Source organism: Eublepharis macularius, chromosome 9, assembly GCF_028583425.1.
Source record: "Eublepharis macularius isolate TG4126 chromosome 9, MPM_Emac_v1.0, whole genome shotgun sequence".
NCBI classification, from domain to species: domain Eukaryota; kingdom Metazoa; phylum Chordata; class Lepidosauria; order Squamata; family Eublepharidae; genus Eublepharis; species Eublepharis macularius.
In genome coordinates, this window is record NC_072798.1 from 96,823,629 (window position 1) to 96,845,231 (window position 21,603).

General features: G+C 45.6%; 1 protein-coding gene across 2 annotated transcripts in view; it reads left to right on the forward strand.

Moving 5' to 3' along the window:
- The window catches only part of ORC5 (origin recognition complex subunit 5), a 119,715-nt gene that overhangs the window by 19,375 nt on the left and 78,737 nt on the right, over positions 1-21,603 (forward strand). For both annotated transcript variants that reach the window (XM_054988687.1, XM_054988686.1), the window contains exons 5-8: positions 7,876-7,950; positions 15,676-15,787; positions 19,656-19,786; positions 21,009-21,057. In XM_054988687.1, the coding sequence (XP_054844662.1) occupies positions 7,876-7,950; positions 15,676-15,787; positions 19,656-19,786; positions 21,009-21,057 (367 nt within the window). The remainder of the gene's footprint in view (positions 1-7,875; positions 7,951-15,675; positions 15,788-19,655; positions 19,787-21,008; positions 21,058-21,603) is intronic.

Consider the following 21,603-nt stretch of genomic DNA (forward strand, 5'->3'; position numbering starts at 1 on the left):
ATCATAATCCAATCATGTGGAAATTAGGGAAAAGGAGAAAAAGGAAAGCATGGAGAATAAATGAGGACTTGCTACAGGAAGGAGAGAATATGGAGATGTTGAGAAGAGAGACAAAGTTCTTCATACAATACAACGTAAATAAAGAAGTACCAACTGACAAAGTTTGGGACGCTTATAAGGCGGTTATAAGGGGCATAATAATGGACTTAAATGGTAGAGCAAGAAAAAAGAAAGAGGAGAAAAGACAAGAGATTGAGGAGAAAATAAAAGCCAAAGAAATACAGTTAAAAAAGAGACCAGGGAAAAAGAAATTATATCAGGAAATTAAAATACTTCAAGAACAGTTAACAGCAATGAATAATAAGGAATTGGAGTGGAATCTTAAAAGATTGAATCAGAAAGCATTTGAAGGTGCAAATAAACCTGGGAAGTATTTGGCATGGCAACTGAAGAAGAGAAGGGAAAAGAAAATAATAAATAGAATTTGCGAAGATAATAAAACGTATTTGGAACAGACTACCATTAGTAGAGCCTTTTACAAATTCTACGCTAAGTTGTATAATAAGAAAGAGGTAAATAAAGAGTCAATAGCGTCATATTTGGAGAAAATGAAACTTCCAGTAATTTCGGAAGCTTGGAGAAATAAACTGAACAGTGAAGTAACAGATGAGGAACTAAACAAGGCAATACAATCTGCAAATCTAGGAAAGGCGCCAGGGCCAGATGGACTTACAGCGAAATTTTATAAGGTAATGGCCAATGAACTGGCACCATTCCTAAAAGAGGTGATCAATGGAGTTTTAAAGGACCAGCGGATTCCAGATACCTGGAATGAAGCGAATATATCATTGATCCCCAAAGAGGGCCAAGACTTGACTAATGTGAAAAACTACAGACCTATATCGCTACTTAATGATTATAAAATCTTTGCGAAGATACTGGCGGAGAGACTGAAGGGGTGGCTTACGGAAGTCATTGAGGAGGAACAAGCAGGCTTTTTGCCAGACAGACAAATCAGAGACAATTTAAGGACAGTGATTAATGCTATTGAATATTATGACAAGCGTTGTGACAAAGAGGTTGGTTTCTTCTTTGTTGATGCTGAAAAGGCGTTTGATAATTTAAACTGGGACTTTATGTTTGCCACTATGGAAAAGCTACAATTGGGAGAAAGATTCATTAGAGCAATTAAGGAAATTTACAGAGACCAGACTGCAGCAATTGTGGTGAATGATGAAGCGACTAAGAAATTGACTATAAGTAAAGGAACAAGACAAGGCTGCCCGTTGTCTCCACTGCTGTTCATTTTGGTATTGGAGATCCTGATGATACAAATACGACAAGATGAAAAAATTCGAGGAATTAAAATAAAGGACTATTCATATAAGGTCAGAGCATTTGCGGATGACATAATGTTAATTGTAGAAGACCCATTGGAGAACATGCCAAAAGTGATAGATAAGATTAAGGAGTTCGGAGACTTGGCAGGTTTTTATATTAATAAAAAGAAGTCAAAGATACTATGCAAAAATATGACTAAGCAGAAACAACAATTGTTAACGGAAATAACGGATTGTGAAGTAACAAGTAAGGTGAAATATTTGGGAATCGAACTGACTGCTAAGAATATAGATTTATTTAAAAACAACTATGAAAAACTATGGACTCAGAGAGAGATTTGATTAAATGGAACAAACTAAATTTGTCATGGTTGGGAAGGATTGCAGCAGTTAAGATGAATGTGTTACCAAGAGTAATGTTTTTGCTACAGACAATACCAATCATCAGTGACTCTAAGCAATTTGAGAAATGGCAGAGGAAAATATCAGACTTTGTATGGGCAGGCAAGAAGCCTCGAGTGAAAATGAAAGTTTTACAAGATGCAAAGGAAAGAGGCGGAATGCAACTGCCCAATCTAAGACTTTACCATGACGCAATTTGCTTGGTGTGGTTGAAGGAGTGGATGACGCTAAAGAATAAGAAATTACTAGCCCTAGAGGGATATAAAAAAATATTTGGACGGCACGCATACTTATGGCATGATAAAGTAAAGGCGAACTCGATGTCCCTGCATCACTATATACGGAGAAGTTTATATATAATCTGGAAGAAGTATAGAATCTATCTGGAAGAAGGAACCCCTTTGTGGGTAGTTCCATATGAGGTGATAGATCCGAGAGCTGTTGATAATGAGCAACAATGTCTAACTTATAAAGAAATAACTAGAACTGAAGAATCTAAACTCAGAATAAAGACTCAGGAGGAACTATCACCTTATTATGATTGGTTCCAGTATAGACAGATCAGAGATTTATATAACTCGGACTCTGTAAAGGGAGGTATACGAACAGAAAACTCGGAACTAGAGCAGACCCTTCTTAAAGAGGACAAGAAAAGAATATCTAAGGTATACCAAGCACTGCTGAAATGGTATACTGAGGATGAAATAGTTAAAGGACAAATGGTGAAATGGGCCATAAATTTCAACAAAGAAATAACAATGGAGGCATGGGAATACTTGTGGAAGATTACAATGAAGACAACGACATGCACTAGTATTAAAGAGAACATTTACAAAATGATTTACCGTTGGTACATGACACCAAAGAAGATTGCGCTAGGGAATTTGAACACCTCTAATAAATGCTGGAAATGCAGGAAGCATGAGGGCTCCCTCTACCACATGTGGTGGACGTGTGAGGTAGCTAGGCAGTACTGGGGGGAAATAATAAGAGGAATGAGTGAGATTTTACAATTTCAAATTAATAAGAACCCAGAACTCCTGCAACTAAACTTGGGAATGGAGGGAATTCCAGCCCATCATAGGACGTTGATATTTTACATGACGGCAGCAGCTAGACTTTTGTATGCGCAAAAATGGAAAATACAAGAAGTGCCAACCATTGAAGATTGGATCCACAAATTGCTATATATGGCAGAAATGGACAAAATGACAAGAAAATTGAGAAACCTGGACTCAGGACAGTTTAACACAGACTGGGAGAAGCTGAAACAATATTTGGAGAAGAAATGGGAGGTGGGAGGAGAACTGTGGCAGTTTGAGAACTACTGAAGTACAATAAAATGTAGAGGGGGGTGACTTTACCGGGGAGGAGAAGAGGTAAAAGAGAATTTCTAAGCAGTTATGATATTAGATTGATATATATAGAATAATAAATAGAATATTGATAGAAAATAATTAATCATAAGGGTTAACTATAAGGATTGACTAACTATTAATATTTTCTTTTTGATTCCGTACAGTGTACCAAACTGAATATGTTTATTTGAAGTTGTATATGAGTCAAATTGATTGATATCATATATAGACTTATGACTGAAGGGGAATAGAAATACTAATGTAAACAAATATAACAAATAGAAAGAAGAAGATAGAATGAATAACATATAGAGTATAAGTTAAACTGGCTGATTTATACATTTATATGAATGTATGGTTTACATAGTTTATGATATATAGAAATATTTGAAAGTGAAATAATGAAAAATGGGATAAATTGTTTATCCATTACGGAAAAAGGGACTCATAGTCAGGGTACAGAGTATTAAAAATAGTTAAAGAAGTATTGCTTAGAATAAAGGGAGAATATATATTTGTTAGATAGAGGAATATATAAAGAGTAAGGGAAAAGGGATAAAGGGTTGGAAAACTGTTGGAAGTCAACAAAATGGGGGGGGGGAAAGGGAGGGGGTTAGAAATTGGGAAATGGGAATATTGACTGTAATGTGTAAACATTTGATCCTAACCCAATAAAAATTTTTTCAAAAACGAAAATCAGGTGCTAATACTGAGTGACTTGGCATCAGGGGTTTTGTTTGGAGCACATTTCCAAAGGCTGCAAGAACTTAGTTCATCCCAGAGTCTAATAAAGAAATCTGGAAACATGTTTGAAACGCAGTCTTCATTAATGGTGGGTTACTGTAATGGCTTATTAAGTACTAATTTGGTGGGTTATACTGTGTGCTTACCATAACATTTTTTTAAGGGGCAATCCTTATTTGTGCAAATAGAAGTCCTATGGATGTAGGTCTTGCTTCCATGGAAATACAGAGGACAGCAAAACGGTTCAGACTCATTGTGGAGCCCATCCGTATAGCCCCTGCGGGGAGTTGTTGGAGCTCATAAAAGATGCTGCCTTGTGATCCCTGCCTGGTGACAGCCCTGCATTGTGCGGGGTACTTGTAAGGTGGCACCCATAAGTAGAAATTCTCCGCCAATTGAAAAACATCAGGTTTCAGAGAACAAAGCAACTCGTGCTGTGAGCCTGTTTTCTCATGTGCTGTTCCTCATTCTGCCGTTCTTGACTGCCATGAGGCAAATCGCTTTTTAAACTGAGGAGTGTTTCCAAGAGTTTGTTCATGGGTATTTGCTTTTTGAAGAAAAAGAAATCCAGAAATCTCCCTTGCATGAATGCAAGTCCTTGGTTTACCGAAGTTTGTTTTTTGTCTCTGGGTCTGTAGCTTTCGTACGTATCTCACAACTCTACACCGTGCTCCACAGCATGGCACCCTTGGGGGCCACGGTGCCAGCCACTTTGGCTCCACCTCCTGCGGCAACCGTTTTAGGTTTGGGGTCCGCTTCCATTTTGGGGTGGCACTCACCATCCCCTCTCAAATTTCCAAAGGTGCCCACAGGCTCAAAAAGGTTGGGGACTCCTGGTGTATGGTTTGAGCATAGCTACGTAGTGTGAGGCCACAGATTTTGCAGAATGGGGTTTCCTGCTCCCCCCTCCTGCTGCAGCCCTCCGACAGCCTCCCCCCCTCTCAGGTTTGTTCCTGGGAACAACATTTGGGGGATCTGAAGTGGAGGGGAAATCAGTAGAAATTGCGACTTCTTCTTGCAGAGACTTGTTAAATCTTTGGAACTGTATGGTTGCATACATGCCAATGTCATGGGTAGAAAGAGAAATTTGGAAGTGCAGAAATGTTTCTTTCGAAGGAGAGGTGCTGTTCACACTTACGTCTACGAGCCCTGAAGCCACTTCCTCGTAGTGCAGTAGAAAGCATCAGAGCTGGGTGCAAGGATCAGTCACGCCACTCATTTCCACCCAGTCATCGCCCAATAGGGAAAGAGCCGATCTGGTGTTATTCCCATATCTGGACATCGACTGTAACAGTCTGGAATCTTGCCCTTGTGAAGTGACACCCACATTGCTACTGGGGCCTGTCCAGTGAGAAACATTTTTTAAAAGCTTTGTCAAATTTACTGTTAAGCATCTGTCCAGATTACTTCAGAGAAATTAACCCCCTTTTTTAAAAAAGTAAAACCTTGTTCTAGTACAAAATTCTGATTGAAATACTAAAAATGCGCAGGGAGCTTTTGGATGTGGCTACTCGTATGAGAACGCTACTTAGCTGGTTTCAGCTGCAGGATTTGTAGTTTATATTAAAAATGTTGCTTATCATGGATGCTTAGATTGTAAAAAGGCCAGGGTGGGGCCTCAGTTTCTGCAGGACGATCAATGGTATTGGGTAAAGTGTTGCTGAATCAAAAGAATCGAGTGTTAAATTAGAGCGTCTCACTCAGTTTTGCATGAAAACAGACAAGAGTGGGGGGAAATCAATTTATGTGAATTAACCTGTGTCTTATGGATTTATTATGGAGCAGTTTAAATGGAGATTGATGGAAGAACTTGCGTTCTGGTAACACAGGCTGGCAAAACTAATTTATTCTATTTCGATTTCATTGGTAAATAACGTAATATATTTCAGCCTCAATTAATTCAGGGAAAATTAAGATAAATGGTTGGTTTCTTGCAGTGGCTTCTAAGCGCTTCTCTTAATCCAAGCACAGGTATGGAACAATCATGATTAATCACGAGGCGCAAAATGATTCATTCTCCCCAGTGAAGGATGGTGCCAATAAAGCTTGGTGTTTATGCCTGCGTTGAGAACAATGTGTCCTTCGTGTTTCTTCTCTTGTGTGTTTGGAATTGTAATTAATAGGTTATATGTATTAATATATAGCGTAGAGTAATGACTGAGAATGTGAGGTAATGGCCATAAATCCTTGGCCGTGGCCTCGCTTGGTGGTCTTACCTCAGCCATAGTCAGTCTCTTCCCCCAACTTTAATATGGGGAAAATAGCACGGACTTCCTTTACAAGTTTGTTGTAAGAATTACTGGAAGAATGCACATCAGGCGCTTTGAGCATTGTAACGTTCTGCTTAAATATTTATTAATTATGCCCACAGGATTGTAATGGTGCCTTCCTTGCTGTCACTTTGGTAAAGGATACACTTTTACCATGCGGCCCTGCTTCTTTGAAAAGGCCGTGGTGCTTCTTGCAGAGTACGGAATTTAGCTCTGTGAGGAGAATATTGCCCAGATATTATTAGCTGGGAGCCCAGATGGAATTGTGGGGGGGGGGGACAATTTGAAAATCCCGCAGCTCAAATTCCAGCCCCCCTGAGGTCCTCTAAGCCCGAGGAGGCAATTTTATCTTTCCCTTTGCCCCTTTTCCCTTGAATTTGCTCTCAAATGCCTTCAACATTCCATACCTTCTGCAGCATTTTCAGTCTTCTTCAGGCTGGGGTGGTTTTTTTTGGCTAGTTTAAAAAGGCCTATTTTTTCTGCATACTGGGAAGCCCAGGACACCCCCGTCTTGTCTGTGGATGGCTTCGATTAGTTGCTATCCAAAGTTGGCTTCTGGCCCACCTGTTTTTTGTTGGATACAGTAGGAAGATTTAAAAAAAAAAATAAACATTGGAGACTTAAATACCTTAAGAAGTAAATGAGTAAGATTTCTTATAGAATATCTGAATTCTAAAATACGTGATATAGTAAATTTTTTGTTGTTGCATTATAAAGTTGATAGCTGTTGGTAGGAGATAAACTTTTGTCTTGTATAGCTGTTCCATAGATACCAAAGAATAAATGGTTTTCTAGCAATATCCGTTAGCAAATTTATTACAAGTGAAAACATCCTACTATATAAAAGGCTAAGCGTGTTCCAGATGACTCACTTCCTACCCTGGCGCACCAGCAGAGGGTGCTGCCACAGTGGGAAACCCAGGCCGGGATCAGGAGCGGAGCAAGTGGCAATGCCCGCCCTCCGCATTCACCTAGCTGAGATTAGGAGCAGAGTAGGAAGCAATGCCCGCTCCTCGCCTTCACCCAGCCAGGATCAGGAGTGGAGCAGGTGACAATGCCTACCCCCCTTCACCCAGCCGGAATCAGGTGCGGACCGGGAGACAATGCCTGCCCCCCATCACCCAGCCTGGTGAAGGCGTGGAGCCAGCAGTAATGCCTGTCCCCATTCACTCAGCCAAGAAGATCAGGCGGCAATGGCCCCCTTCGTTCGACAGGGATCAGGAGCAGAGCAGGTGGTAATGCCTGCCCCCCCTCCGCCCTCCCCTTTCTAGGGCCCGTTGTATTTTTTCCCACAGCGGGCTTTGTTGCTAGTTTCAGGTATTGTTTGTTTGGGGTCTCTGTAATACCTGAAATGTTGACCCTTGTCAAGCAACTAGGACTTTATGGCCAAAAATTTGAAGTAATTCTGATCTCTTGGCCTTGATTAAATATGGTTCCGGCTATAAGGACAGAAACATTTTAGGTTTCTTTTGAATAATAGAATGAATAAATCTAGCGTAAGACAAAACTAAACAGCAGTCACATGGCACCATAAGGAGTAACAAGATTTTATTCTAGCACAACCTCCGGCTCCTTCAGACTTGGACCCACATCTGCAGGTGCAGGTCTGAAGGAGAAAGTCATACATCCGAGCTTGTACTGGAATAAAGTTGTGTTGACCTTTAAAATTCCACAAGCTCTTTTCTGTTTTTTTCTGCAGCAGATTAACATGGCTGCCCCTCTGGCATTATTATTACATAACACACCCTTCTTTGTTTAAAGGTTTTAGATAATGCAGAGCGGCTCAGGGAGATGGAGGCAAACATCCTGCCAGGTTTCCTTAGACTACAGGAACTGGTAAGTAACCTGATCTGGCGATCAAGCTTATGAGTACCGTTCACAAGATAGACACTTATGTCAAACCAAGTATCTGGTGTCACTTATCAGAAGTGATGCGGCAGGGTCCATAATGTTCCATAATGTTTTCCCCCTAAAAGTTGTAGTTTTGGCGAATGTCAGATTGATCGTTTAGCAACTTCAGTTTGCAAGCAGTCAGTGCATCTGTTTAGTATTTCTTTATTGTAATAACTGCTCAATAACTGCAAATAAGTCCCCAGCATTGATTTGCCCACAAACATTTCACCATTTCTTACATGTACCAATATGAGTACATTGTGACACGTCAGTTACCTGAAAGAAGAGAGAGAGGTTTATTTCCCTCCTAGTTCATAAGAATTTGTCGTTCTGGTCACCTTGGATGCAGCAGCTGTGAGTCCCCCGTGGGCTCCTAGACAACACTCCCTCTGCTGCCCCTCCCCTACAACTCAGGTCCAGCCCAGCCATCAAATGAGTAAGAAAAAGAAAAGCAAGTCTTGCCCAGCTCCACGGGACCCAGCCTGACGTGGCCCCTGGAATTTGGTCCACGTCGTCCACTGTCAGAAGATTGGCATACTGTGGCATTCTTTCGTTTTGCCTACTGCAAAATTGCACAGCGATTGCCCTGGATGCAGAATTCTGCTCCTGCTGGACAGTTCTTTTAATAATGACTTTCCAAAGAAGTAAACATCTTAAGCGAATCATTGTTGAGATTTCTATGGTTTCCGTACTTTCTACGCAAACCATACTTGCTTCATTGTTTTGGAGGCTTGGGGGAGATTATCTTGAGCCTTGTTACACTTCGTATTGCAGTCTTCTTGCCTGCGAAATGTTCCTGCAGTGATTGAGAGGTTGCCTTGCCTGGTGTGTTAACATATGAAGAAATGTCTTCCTATCCTGGGTTTTTTAATTTACTTCATTTATACCTTGCTTTTCTCCCCAATGTGGAACCAAAGCGTATATGTCATACTCCTCTCATCCATTTTCTCCTCATAACAACCCTGCGAGGGAGGTTCGGCTAAGAGTGTGTGACTGGCCCAGGCTTATCTGACAAGCTTCCATGGCAGAGTGTGTGTGTTTGCATGTGTGTACGTACTGTCAAGTTGTAACCAACTTCTGGCAACCTCAGCAAGGGGTTTTCAAGGCAAGTGAGAAACAGAGGTGGTTTGCAGTGGTAGAGAGGGCGTTCAAATGTGCAGTCTTCCAGAGCCTAGTCCAATGCTAACCACTACACCATGCTGTAGTTGTTTCCAGGTGGAATTAGCAGAGAAGTCATGGTATGTTGAGAAGTCTGATATTGGACCTGGATGAAGTTGATCTATTTAAGTCAGAATGCAAATCCAGAGTAGGGGCACGTGTCGAAGTGAAAACTGCAGTCCAGAGAGTCTGTCATGAGAAAAGAGAGACCGTTGTAAAGTGGTGGGGAAAAGCATCAGTGCATGAATGAGTCACCAGAGGCATGTTAGAATTCTTCGCTGCAGTCAGCTCAGTTTCTGCTCCGTTAATTGGTCCAGAATACATATTGAACAGGGCAAGTGGAGCATCAATCAGGGAAGGCGGTGAGCTAGCGTATGTCCAGCTAGGGAGGCAAATGGTTCTCCAAGAAGGCTGTTTTCCAGTACTGGCCTTGTTGCATTTGCATCAGAAGCGACAAGGCATAGTGACATCCAGTGGCTTGGGAATGGAGTTCCTTTTAAAATAGAAACACCTACAGAGACTTGTTTTCAGGCCAGAAAAGAATCTGCCTCCTTTCCCCCTTGGTTGCCTAAAACAACTGCTTTGCATTACTTTGTAAGGCTGGTTTGGCTTCTTATTTATTTTATTATTTAATCACATTTCTAGACCACCCTCCCGTCAGATGGGCTCAGGGTGGTTTAACAACAGCTTAAAACAGTAAAAACATTATAAAAACATTAAAACATATCAAAACAATTAAAATTGGCGGGTATAAAATATTAAAATACAGCATTGTCCTGCATGGGTGGTGGAAAGTCTTCAGGGGTATGGCTGGCGAGAGGACAGCCTAGCCCCCACCAAATGCCTGGTGGAACATCTCCGTCTTGCAGGCCCGGCGGAAAGATAACAAATCCTGCCGGGCCCTAGTTTCCTCAGACAGAGAGTTCCACCAGGTTGGAGCCAGAACTGAGAAGGCCCTGGCTCTGGTAGAGGCCAGGCGGACCTCCCTGGGGCCAGGGACTATCAGCAAGTTCTTAGTGGCTGATCGAAGCAACCTCCGGGGAACATATGGGGAGAGGCGGTCCCAAAGGTATGCTGGGCCCAGTCCGCATAGGGCTTTATAGGTCAACACCAAAACCTTGAACCGGACCTGGTACTCAACCGGTAACCAGTGCAGCTGACAGAGGATAGGTGTTATATGAGCCATGATTGGTGCTCTGGCAACCACCCGTGCAGCTGCATTCTGAACCAGCTGCAGTTTCCGGATCAAGCCCAAGGGAAGCCCTGCGTAGAGTGAGTTGCAGTAGTCTAATCTGGAGGTGACCATTGCCTGGATCACTGTTGTAAGGTCATGGGTTGATAGGTAGGGGACAAGTTGTCGAGCCTGTCTTAGATAGAAGAAAGAGGATCTAACAACCGCTGCGACCTGTGCCTCCATAGACAAGGAAGCATCCAGGACCACTCCCAGGCTCCTCACTCTCGACACCGGCGTAAGTGGTGCTCCGTTGAGAGCAGGGAGCCGGAGTCCCGCACCCATGGACCCCAGACCCACGTGCAGGACCTCCGTCTTCAAGGGATTCAATCTCAGCTGACTCTGCTTCAGCCATCCAGTCACAGCTCCGAAGGCACGTTCCAGGACATCTGGGGCAGAGCCAGGCCGGCCGTCCATCATCAGATACAGTTGGGTGTCATCTGCGTATTGATGGCACCCAAGTCCGAAACTCCGTACCAGCTGGGCGAGGGGGCGGATATATATGTTAAATAGCAGGGGGGAGAGTATTGCCCCTTGAGGGACACCGCACACCAATGGGTAGCGGGATGACAACTTCTCCCCTAGTGCCACCCTCTGTCCCCGACAGGGGGGAAAAGAGACAAACCACTGCAGAGCTGTCCCTCGAATCCCCACATCGGCAAGGCGGTGGACCAACAGGTCATGATCGACCGTGTCGAATGCTGCTGATAGATCTAACAATATCAGCAGCGCCAACCCGCCTTGATCCAGCTGTCTACAGAGATCGTCCATCAGGGCGACCAGCAATGTCTCCGTCCCATGTCCCAGACGGAAGCCCGACTGGAAAGGATCTAGGGATGAGGAATCATTCAGGAAGACCTGCAGCTGCTCTACCACCGCTCGCTTAATCACCTTACCCAGGAACGGGAGGTTCGAAACTGGGCAGTAACTGACCAGGTCGGTAGGGTCCAAAGATGGTTTTTTCAGGAGAGGCCTAACCACAGCTTCCTTCAATGCTTCCGGGAAGATCCCAGAGCTCACAGACATGTTGACAATGGCCTCCAGGGCATTCCGTAGCCCATCTACGCTGGCCTTCACCAGCCACGAAGGGCACGGGTCCAAGGAGCATGTGGTAGGCCTAACTGCTCGCATGATCCTGTCAATCTCATCCCCAGAGAGTGGACTGAAATGGTCTAATATCATCCCAGAAGGCAGCCAAGGGGCCTCCAGTTCACACACTGTATCAACTGTGGCTGGGAGATCACAGCGGAGAGACAAGATTTTGTCAGCAGAAAAGCTCCCAAAAGCCTCACAGCTAATATCCAAATTTGAATTTTGATGGTCCCCTCCTGATAAGGAGACCAAAGACCGAACCACATTGAACAGTTTTGCTGGGCGTGAGCTAGATGATGCAATGGAGGCTGCATAGAACTCTTTCTTTGTAGCCTTCCCTGCCATCTCATAGGCCTTCATAAACATCCTATAAGATGCTCTTGCCTCTTTGTCACGAGTTCGCCGCCACACTTGCTCTAGCCGTCTCAGCTCCCGCTTCTTCCAACGTAGCTCCTCTGTATACCAGGGAGCTAGTTTGGTACGGGGGCGGAGAGGGCGATGGGGGGCAATTTCATCGATGGCTTCGGAAAGACAGACTTGCCAGTCTTCCACCAGCTCATCCAATGAGCCACCAGGGAGCATCAGATCCCGCAGAGCATTCTGGAAACCAATTGGATCCATAAGTCTCCGCAGGTGAGCATAAATAAGCTCACCGCCCTTGCAGGGGGGAGGTGGGATATCCAGCCGAGCCTTCAGGACCACGTGGTCTGACCATGGCACCAACTCAGTTGTTTCTAGCACCACATCCATCCCCATCCCAAAGATCAAATCCAGCATGTGGCCTGCTTGATGTGTAGGGGCCGAAACAATCTGGGAAAGTCCAAGTGCAGCCATGGAGGACACCAGGTCCACAGCCCGACTAGAGGCATCATCGTCAGCATGGACGTTGAAGTCACCCAATACCAATAGTTTTGAGTGCTCCAAGGCCCATCCAGCCGCCACCTCTAGCAGATGTAGCAGGGCATCTGCTGGTGCGCTGGGCGGCCGGTACACCACACAGATGGCCAAACTTTCCTCGGCACCCCACACTAGGCCCACACTGTCAATGCTGGAGATCTCCGGGATGGGGAGCGGCCTGAAGGAGAAAGACTCTCGGACAAGAATTGCCACCCCTCCCCCCCAGCCTTCCGTTCGGGACTGATGAAGGACTGAGAACCCAGGGGGGACTAGTTCTTTCAGGGCAACCGTCTCACCCTCCCTTCTGCTTTTTTATAGCACGGAAGTCAGTGTGCTTCTGGGGCATCCAGGGTGCTAGTTCAGGAACAATCAAGGTCTCAAGTCTTGTCCTTTCCAGCACATTTTCAAAACAGCAATCAGTGCTGGTCAGCTTTTGTAGCTGCACGTCCATCTTGGTTGCAAGCTGGACTTGTGTGTGGCTGTGCCAGTTGCTTTGGCGCTTGCATGCTTTTTCTCTGCAATAATCTGGAGAGTAACAGATGCGAGGCTTTGACTGGAGAAGAAATGCGTGTTTTTGCTTTGGACGGCTGACAGCTTTTGCAACAATTGCAGTGGATTGGAGAGGCCTATCGCACAGTTCTAGGCTCTTGCCAGTGGGCAGCAGCCAATGTGGTTGCGAAAAATCAACAAAGCGCCGGTCTTTCCCTGAAGGAGAAGGCCCTCTTATTGCAAATCTATAATACTTGAAGCTACCGTGGGAAAGGATCAGTGCTCAACAATCATTTTTGTGGGATTATGAATGATAAGAATGGGCCGAAGAGAAAGTCATGAATGCTGATCCAGAAAGCCATGAATACAATTCTATCCTACTCCTTGTTGTGCAAAGTAAGATTTGAGAGCACAAATGGCTCCATTGCCTATCATGAAAAAATCCTTACTGTTCTCACACTACTCGAGAGTAGGCTCATGACCACTATCTTCAAATACTGATAGCCAAGGTAAGGGTATATAAAGGTTCCTGGGCACAAAGGGTAACTTGTTCTTGCCTGTCAGGGCCATGTTTGAATTTGTTCTTAGCAGCTGGAACCAGAAGCTAAACCACCGCACCGACCTGCGTCTTGTATTGTCTTGTGCCTGGGGAGGATGGAGACACCAGGGCTGTGGGACTGAAGTCAGATCAGGACTGGGAGAGCACGTGCTCCCACTAAGGGGCTTCCAGGTATCAGGGCGAGCCAAGTTCAGATCCCCCCTCTGCCATGGAAACTTGCTGAGTGACCTTGTCAGTGGCCAGTCACCCATTCTCAGTCTAACCTACCCCACAGGGTTGTTGTGAGGATTCAGTGGCGGAGGGAAGAATTATGTAAGCCGGTTTGGGTCCCCATTGGGGGAAAAAGCAAGGTAGAAATAAATGTAGTGGGGTAGAAGAACGTATCTGTTGCAAACGCACCGTCTTGTTTAAAGTGGGCCTTCCACCTCTGCCTGTTCCTTGCCACTACATTGGAGAGGCACAGCTGAGGCCTGTGTTGTGGTGGTGTACAAATGCTGAGTGTTCCTGTTTTTTCACGTTTAGTGGCCTAGTTCAGTCGAGATGATGGATGCATGTAACATCACACCGCGTAACTTTTTCCTGCCTGTCAAGGCCGTGTTTATATTTTATCCTTGGAACTAGAAGCTGAAGCAGCAAAGAGCAGGTCTTAGTCTTTTGACCAGGCAAAAGCAGACGGCCATACCTTCATCCAGGTCTAACCAATTTACAGTGAAATCCTAAGCAAAGTTACTCCAGTCTAAACCCATTGATTTCAGTGTGCTGGGACTGGAGTAACTGCTTAGAATTTCACTGTAAGAGACTTTGTGCTGTCTGCCAGCTGCAGGAGCCAGTGCTGCACATCCCTGTTAAGCCTGAACACACATATCTGAATTGTTGGTTAATGTTACATGAAGGTACACCTTTAGCTGCAGCATTTTACTCTGGAATGTAAAAGATTTTCTAAATGGGTGTCCGGGGTCTGAGGCACAGCCCCTGGACTTGCCAGGAGGAGGGACGGGGGACAGCCGGGGGACAGCTGCCCAGCCATCCCAGCAGACACCCAGGGCCAGAACCTGCCTACACAGGAGGGAGGGAAAGAAACACACAAGCCTCAGAGGGTTAGAAGGGGCAGGTGGAGGCCAGCTAGTCCCACCCTCCAGTGGGAGGCTAGGAGGCCAGGCAGGGAGAGTGGGGTCAACCCAGAGGGGGCCAGAACAGAGGGAGAGGGCAAAGGCAGCGGGGACAGCCAGCCAGCAGCTATCCAAACAGAAACCTTACCAGCCAGGGAGGAGAAGCAGCCACAGCAGCTCAGAGCCACGCCAAGCCTGCAGCCCAGCTAGAAGGCAATAGCCTGGTCCAGGGGATGTCAGGAACAAAGCAACTCCAGGTGGAGCGGCCTGAGGCACTCTGTAGGAGAAGCTGGGCAGCCAGCCAAGGAGACACAGCTGTGCCTGCCTCTAGGAGTCAGCTCAGCCAGAGAGGCTCAGGTGGGCTGGCCCAGTGCTTCCAGCCAAACGAGCACAGGTGCAGCTGCCTAGGCCAGCCAGAGCCATGGTTAGAGGGCAGGAAGAGGGCCTGGTTGACCGGTGGAGCAGGGAAAGGCTGAAAGGATAAAAGGGAAGTCCACCCACAGGGCAGGGTGGTTGGAGTTGGAGTTGGAGTAAATGAGCAAGCAAGGAAAGAAGGCGGCGAAGGAGACAAAGGAGGAAGATAGACACAGGAGCAGAGCTAGGCTGAGTGGGCTTGCGGGTGGCTTGAGAGGGAGGGTGCATGGGTGATGTGTACCTTCCCTCCTGCCACAAAGTGGGATCCTGCATGATCCCTAGCGGCATCCCGGTGCCAAAGCCAGGTACCCCGGCGCCCAATGCAGCAGCGCCTGGGAGAAAGCCTGACAATAGGCATATATCTAATCGACATGGAGGAATAATAAGAATAATTTTCTAGTTAAAGCAAGTTGCCATCCCCAAACTACTGAGCTGTATAAACTTAAATATTAAAAGTAAAGAGAAACAGAAGAATCCCTGTCAATTACTGTTTTTATAAAAGAAACTGCAAATATATTAGCTGCTTGATTAGCCTGCTTAAAGTGAGTCATTATGCAAACAATTTATAATAAATGCTGAATCAGATGAATTTGTTTCAATTAAAAAGAAATGTAACGAGCTTTCCTCTGACTATAAATGGAACTGCAAGGTCACCTTTCCCCTTTCCCCTCCACCAACCCCTGGCGCCCCTTTCCCTTCCTTCGCTGTCTCCCTTACAGACGGACCAGAATGTGACTGTGATTCTCCTTAGTGAAATCGTGTGGGAGCTTCTTCGTCCAGATATGGGGTGCCTTGAGCCCATGCCTTTGTATTTCCCAGACTACAGCATAGGTAACAGGAATTATACTCTTATGTTATTAACGGGACTCGATCGCTGAATGGAATTTCTGTGACGTACCAGATTCTGAGCACAAAAAACAGGGAGTGGCTGTTACGCCTTCTTGGGTGTTCCCAGAAGCATCTGGCTGCACTAGAGGTAGAAGGCTGGAACTAGATGGACATTGGCCTGTTCTAGCAAAACGTTTCTTTGGTTGAATAATTTATGCCCTTTATAGAACGAATAGATGAGTAGCTTTATTTGTGCTTGTGCAGACAAATGCAACCTTCCCTGGCACCCGTTGTTTTGAAAACAGGTTGGATCTCAGTGGAAGGAGCCTTACCTGACACAAGAAACCAAGCTTTTCCCGTTGGGAGAGAAGTGCCTCTGCTAGCGCAGATCCTGAAGACCCAACCTATTGAGCTTTGCTTCACAGAAGAGTTGAGACCTGTGCAGAATAACAGTTGAACAAAAGAGATACAAGGGGAAAGAAACGCTGTGTTGACAGCTGCCCTCAGTTTCATGTCCATATGATGAATCACGCTGTAGCCCATTCTTCTTGATAACTTTTTCTTCCAGTCTATCCTCTTCCAAAACTGAACGAATGGGCACCATTTTTATAAAAATCTGTCATATAGTTTGTTTTTTCTTTCCCAATGATGTTTCAACAAAGTCAGCTTATTCTTGAGTGCTGTATGCCGTACTTGGAGTCTAGACTTCTAATACAAGAAAACTGTTTTTGTTACCAGTAATAAAATCTGCATGGCAGTCAGTGGATCACTGATTAAAGATCTATGATCTTTTTTTGAGCAGAGTTCTTTAAAGGACCTAATACAGTGGTCGATCTCAGTGGGATCTCATTTCTCACTGCTTGCTTGAAAGGATTAACTTGAGATTTAACAGGATAATAAAACCCAGTGATGTAGATGGATTTTTACATTCCTTGTAGGAAATAATTCTCATTTATTCACAGCGCTTTGCCTATTATGATTTTGATCCCTATAAGGTGAATTCTAATTATCAGTACAGCGGTAATATCAATATTGGGCTTTGTTCTTCAGGGAAATTATAATAGATACATTTGCATGGGGCTTTTTTTCAGTTGGAACATGGTGGAACGGAGTTCCGGAACCTCTTGAAAATGGTCACATGGCTGGTGGCCCCGCCTCCTGATCTCCAGACAGGGGAGTTGAGATTGCCCTCCGTGCCAAGTGGTGTGGAGGGCAATCTCAACTCCCTTCTGTCTGGAGATCAGGGGGCGGGGCCACCAGCCATGTGACCATTTTCTCCGAGGGCAACCCACTGAGTCCCACCACCTCTTTTCCCAGAAAAAAAGCCCTGCGTTTGTACATTATGAGCAGTGGGAACAATGCTTCGGTCCTTAGGGTTCTTCTTGGTTGCCTTTGTGCACCTTGCCAAGATTTAGGACTTCCTGGTTTAGGAAGCCTTCAACAGTAATTTGTTGTGGCGCTTGAATTGGGCAAGGCTCAGTACAGGGCTCTGAAGCCCCGTGCTCCTCCCTCTCCTCCCTCAGAGGCTACGAGGCCACTACTGGGGATGGGAAGCCTCCATGTGCTTCCTGGATTGCTGCTAGCCTATCCTGCCCTTCCTTTGCATGGATATACCAAAGTTTGTACACACTTGGGATGGCCCCTGCCCAGATTAGTTACTGTAAAAGACAGGCTAGTGCCTGGACCCTTGAGTTAGCGGGAGATTCTGTTTTTTATTTACTTCATTTATACCCTACTTTTCTCCCCAGTGGGGGACCCAGAGCAGGTTATATCATTGTTCTCTCCTCCATTTTATTTGAAACAGAACAGGAGGGGCCGTGACTCAGGGGAAGAGCTTCTGCTTTGCGTGCAGAAGGTCCCAGGTTCAATCCCCGGCATCTCTAGGCATCAGGATCTGGTGATTGGTGATGCAGAAGACCTTGGCCAGAGACCCTGGAGAGCTGCTGCCAGTCTGAAGACAATCAGTACTGACGTTGATAAATGAATGGCAGTTTCATGTGTGTTCAGCTTCTGACTCCCAGTTATTTTTATTGCCTGCCATTGTCAGAAGTGTGTTTCACACACAAATGGCTTTTCATCACTATTTCAGTACTGTTTCTGCAACAGAGTGGTTTTAATGTGACTTTGCAGACTTATGGGTTGTCTTATCCCTCCACTCCACTCACCTAAGTGCAAAGCCTTCTTCTGGCAGAAGAAGCCGCATGAAGTGGGACAGGGTGGAGTTCAGAGTTCCTTGTTCCCGTCGCAGAACCTTCCTAATCCTGGTAAAACTCTGGTTCAGGCTTCTCTGCCTAGTCAGGCCTCAAAAGAGATTTGTGGGAACCCAGGAGATACTTGGAGCTGGCAGTTCCCAGAGAGACAAGCTTAGATGTGGCATTTGCAGAACCCAGGTGCAAATGAGACCCCCAAGGATGGAGACCTGGGGAGGAGGTTCAGGCCCTGCATTTCATCTCATCAGAGACCAGAGCTCAGGTTGCTCCAATTAGGGAATGTTTCTTGGCTGCAAAGAAGCATGGTCCCCTCATGTGTCTTAGCGGTTCCCTGATTGGCCCTTAGAATCAGCCCACCTTGCAGGCGATACGGGAGAAAAATGAAGTTTTAAGTTACCATTTTGCTCTTGGCCGTTTTACCTTAGCTGCTGGGCTCTTGGACCACCATCCAGCCTGAATGTTGGCCCTTGATAAGTTGTCATGATACGTTGGATGATGGTTGGTCCGGAGTCCTGTCCTGTTTGGACTCTGTGGTTTGGCCTGACAAACATCTGGATTATTAGGCAGCAGAAACCTGATAAATATTTTATGTTCCAGTTGAGTAGGTTTCGTTGTTTTCTTTTTCTGTCTTGTACAAATTTATATATGTAACCTTTTGCACAATTCTTAATAAATGTATTCATCTTTATTCTTATGTGGTGTTACTGGGTTTGGGGGCTTCGATCTGAATCCAATACCTTTAGCCTATTTTGCCCAGCTACCAGTTAACGGTTTTGTGGAACTCAGTCTACAGGTGATCTACCTTGCAGGGCTGACTTCTTGATTAAAACCTGGTACAACTAGAGACTTTGTTTCCTCAGTCTCTGAGCGTAGGGTTAGTTAAAGGAAACTGGTACCAGTATCTGGCTTGGGGTGCAAAAGTATTTGTCCCCCAAAAGCATGTTTATTTTTGAAAAATCCAACCCATGGGACCTGAGGTCAGTGACAGCTCCTAATTATCACAATAAGCGGTGTTTCCTCAGTTTCTTTTCTACCCGGGAGTGTGAGCTTGGCTAAGAGGCAGAAGACAGCTTTAAACCACAGGCCAAAGTGGTTTATAATAATGATAACAACAACAACAATGATACCTGCACTTACATTCCACTCTTCTAGGCAGCTTGGTGCCCAATTCAGAGCGGTGATCAAGTCAGTGTTATTATCCCCTCAATACCGCTGGGAAGCTGGGGCTGAGAGGAGTGGCTGCTGAACTCATAGCAGCAGTGGGATTTGAACCAGTGGAGTGCTGATCTGCAACCCAACCACTTAACTTACTGTGCTACAGCAGCTCTTGACGTGCTTCCAGTTGACATGTTTACAGTTGCTGCTCTTTAACATGGGGTGCCCCCGCAAACTGAGGCTGTGCTTGGATTTTCAGGAACTGGTTAAAGGGATTAAATGCTCAACTTCCTGAAGAGAAGGTCAAACTCACTTCCTGTAGAGAAGGTCAGACTCTGCCGCAGGAAAGGTGCTTCCTTGGGGTAGTTCAAGTCTGAAAAGGCTAGCATGGCTGCATCCTGAGAATGCATTTGTGGCTAGTTTTCTGCTTCATTTCTGTTGTGCAAGTGATACAGTAAGGCAATAATCCGCTGTACAGTGTGTTGTTCTGATTTTTATTTAAACAGGGCATCTGCAGAAGATTCTGTCCCATGACCATCCTCCGGAGTATTCTTTTGACTTTTATGCTGCATATATAAATATTCTTCTTGGTGTCTTCTATCCAGTCTGCAGAGATCTGAAGGAGCTCCGACATCTGGTGAGGGACCTCTCGAGTATTTTTTGTAATAAATGTGCAGGTTGTCATTTTGCTGTTGTTGGAATTTGGAAACGATGTGTTGGATGTTAAAATGCAAGCTATGTAGATAATTAAGGTTGCAAAACTATAGAACTGCAAGCAGTCCCAAGGGCATGTGTCTACTCAACAGGGTTTTTAATATTCTTTCTAGGGGTGGTTTCTCCCTTTCCCTGCTATATCAAGGGAAGTGTTGACTGAATTTGAAACCAGGATTTTAAGCTGCTTTGGAAACCTTGATTAGTTTTCCCCAATGAAGGTGGCTGCAGACAGAGTTGCTTTACATTGCGATGAACACATCTTTTTAAGGATTATTCATTAGTTAGCGCTGGAGTTCAGTGGCTGACTGGTTAAATCTTCACACTTCCAGCAACTGTGGGCCCAACTGTGACAGGTTCTTGGGTTGGGTTGCCTTCCATGGGCCTCCATGCTGAGAAGGGAGGTGATTCGAGTTCACCCACAGCCCTCCTCTCTTCCTGACTTTCTCCACAGGCCTCTGGAGAGACGCCAGGCAGCTGCTCTGTGGCCTCTTCCCTGGCCCTTTATGATGTGCCTGGCCACAGGGGCTCTCCACCAGCCCCCGAAGGTGTGGCTGCTTTCCTTGCCAGCCTTCCCTTGCAACTGGAATCCTACCTACTGTCCCAAGCTGCTACCTCCTGCAACACCTTAGGAGGCCAGAGCCCCCTCTCCTAGGGCCACGTGCCACGGCAGCAGAGCACCTGGCCCATCCCTCATGCTACTGTGTGTCATGGCTCTTGGAGATGGAACTGCAGTGATTCCCACCCCACTTCCCTCCATCTGGCTATAGGTCTTGGGGGGGGGGGTTGTTCCTCTTCTGCACAGCAACCCTAAATATCCAATAGGATTGGATGGGTCTAGAAAGCTATTGGCTTTCCTAAAGAGGATAACATTTAGTCAAGGGAACAGTCTTGGGGGCAAGACCCCGTGCTTTAAAAGGTGATGGGGTGACATTGCACAGACGCTTCAGTAATCAGCCACTTGGCACCCAGGCCCTGTGAAGGTGGGGGGGGGGGTGGCCTGAAGGCGCCCAGTACGGCAGGATCTCCAAAGCTTACTGTGTCGATGCCGGTTGCATTAGTGAGCCCCAAAAGAAGACTTTGAACCTTGTGCTGCCAAATGCATCCAGATGTTGAATTATACCAAATAATGCCTTTTTGTTTTGCAGGCTGTGCTCAATTTTTCTAAATATTGCGAGCCTGTAATCCAAGGAGAAGGTGAGTGTTTCGCATGTATGGGAATAAATAGTATCCTTCTTCATTTCTGAAGAGCTGACTCGGGTCTGAATCTACTGTACTTTTCTCACCAGTCTGGTGCAGACGTAATGCTGCTCGATAACCTAGCTATGGTTGGGACATCTAGAGCTCCTCTCTCCTTCTCTTCCATGGGTTTGAAGGGGTGGGGCCGTGGCTCAGTGGAAGTCTCTGCTTTGCATGCAGAAGATTCCAGGTTTGATCCCCAGCAACTCCAGTTCAAAGGTTCAGATAGCAGGTGGTGTGACAGTCCTCTCTCTGAGACCCTTGATAGCTGCTGCCAGTCAGAGCAGGTAATACTGACATTGGTGGACCAGTGCTCTGGCTCTGCATTAGGCAGCTTCATATGTGTCCCAGTCTTCCTCCCTTTCAGTTTTGCACACATTCAGCCTTACATCTGAACATGCAGCCTTCGGAGGGCCTGTAGAACTGAGTTATTTGGGATAGGTGCATGGGGCAGGCTGCGCCATGTTTCATTGGGCTAGTTACGACTGTGCAGTATGGATTGGG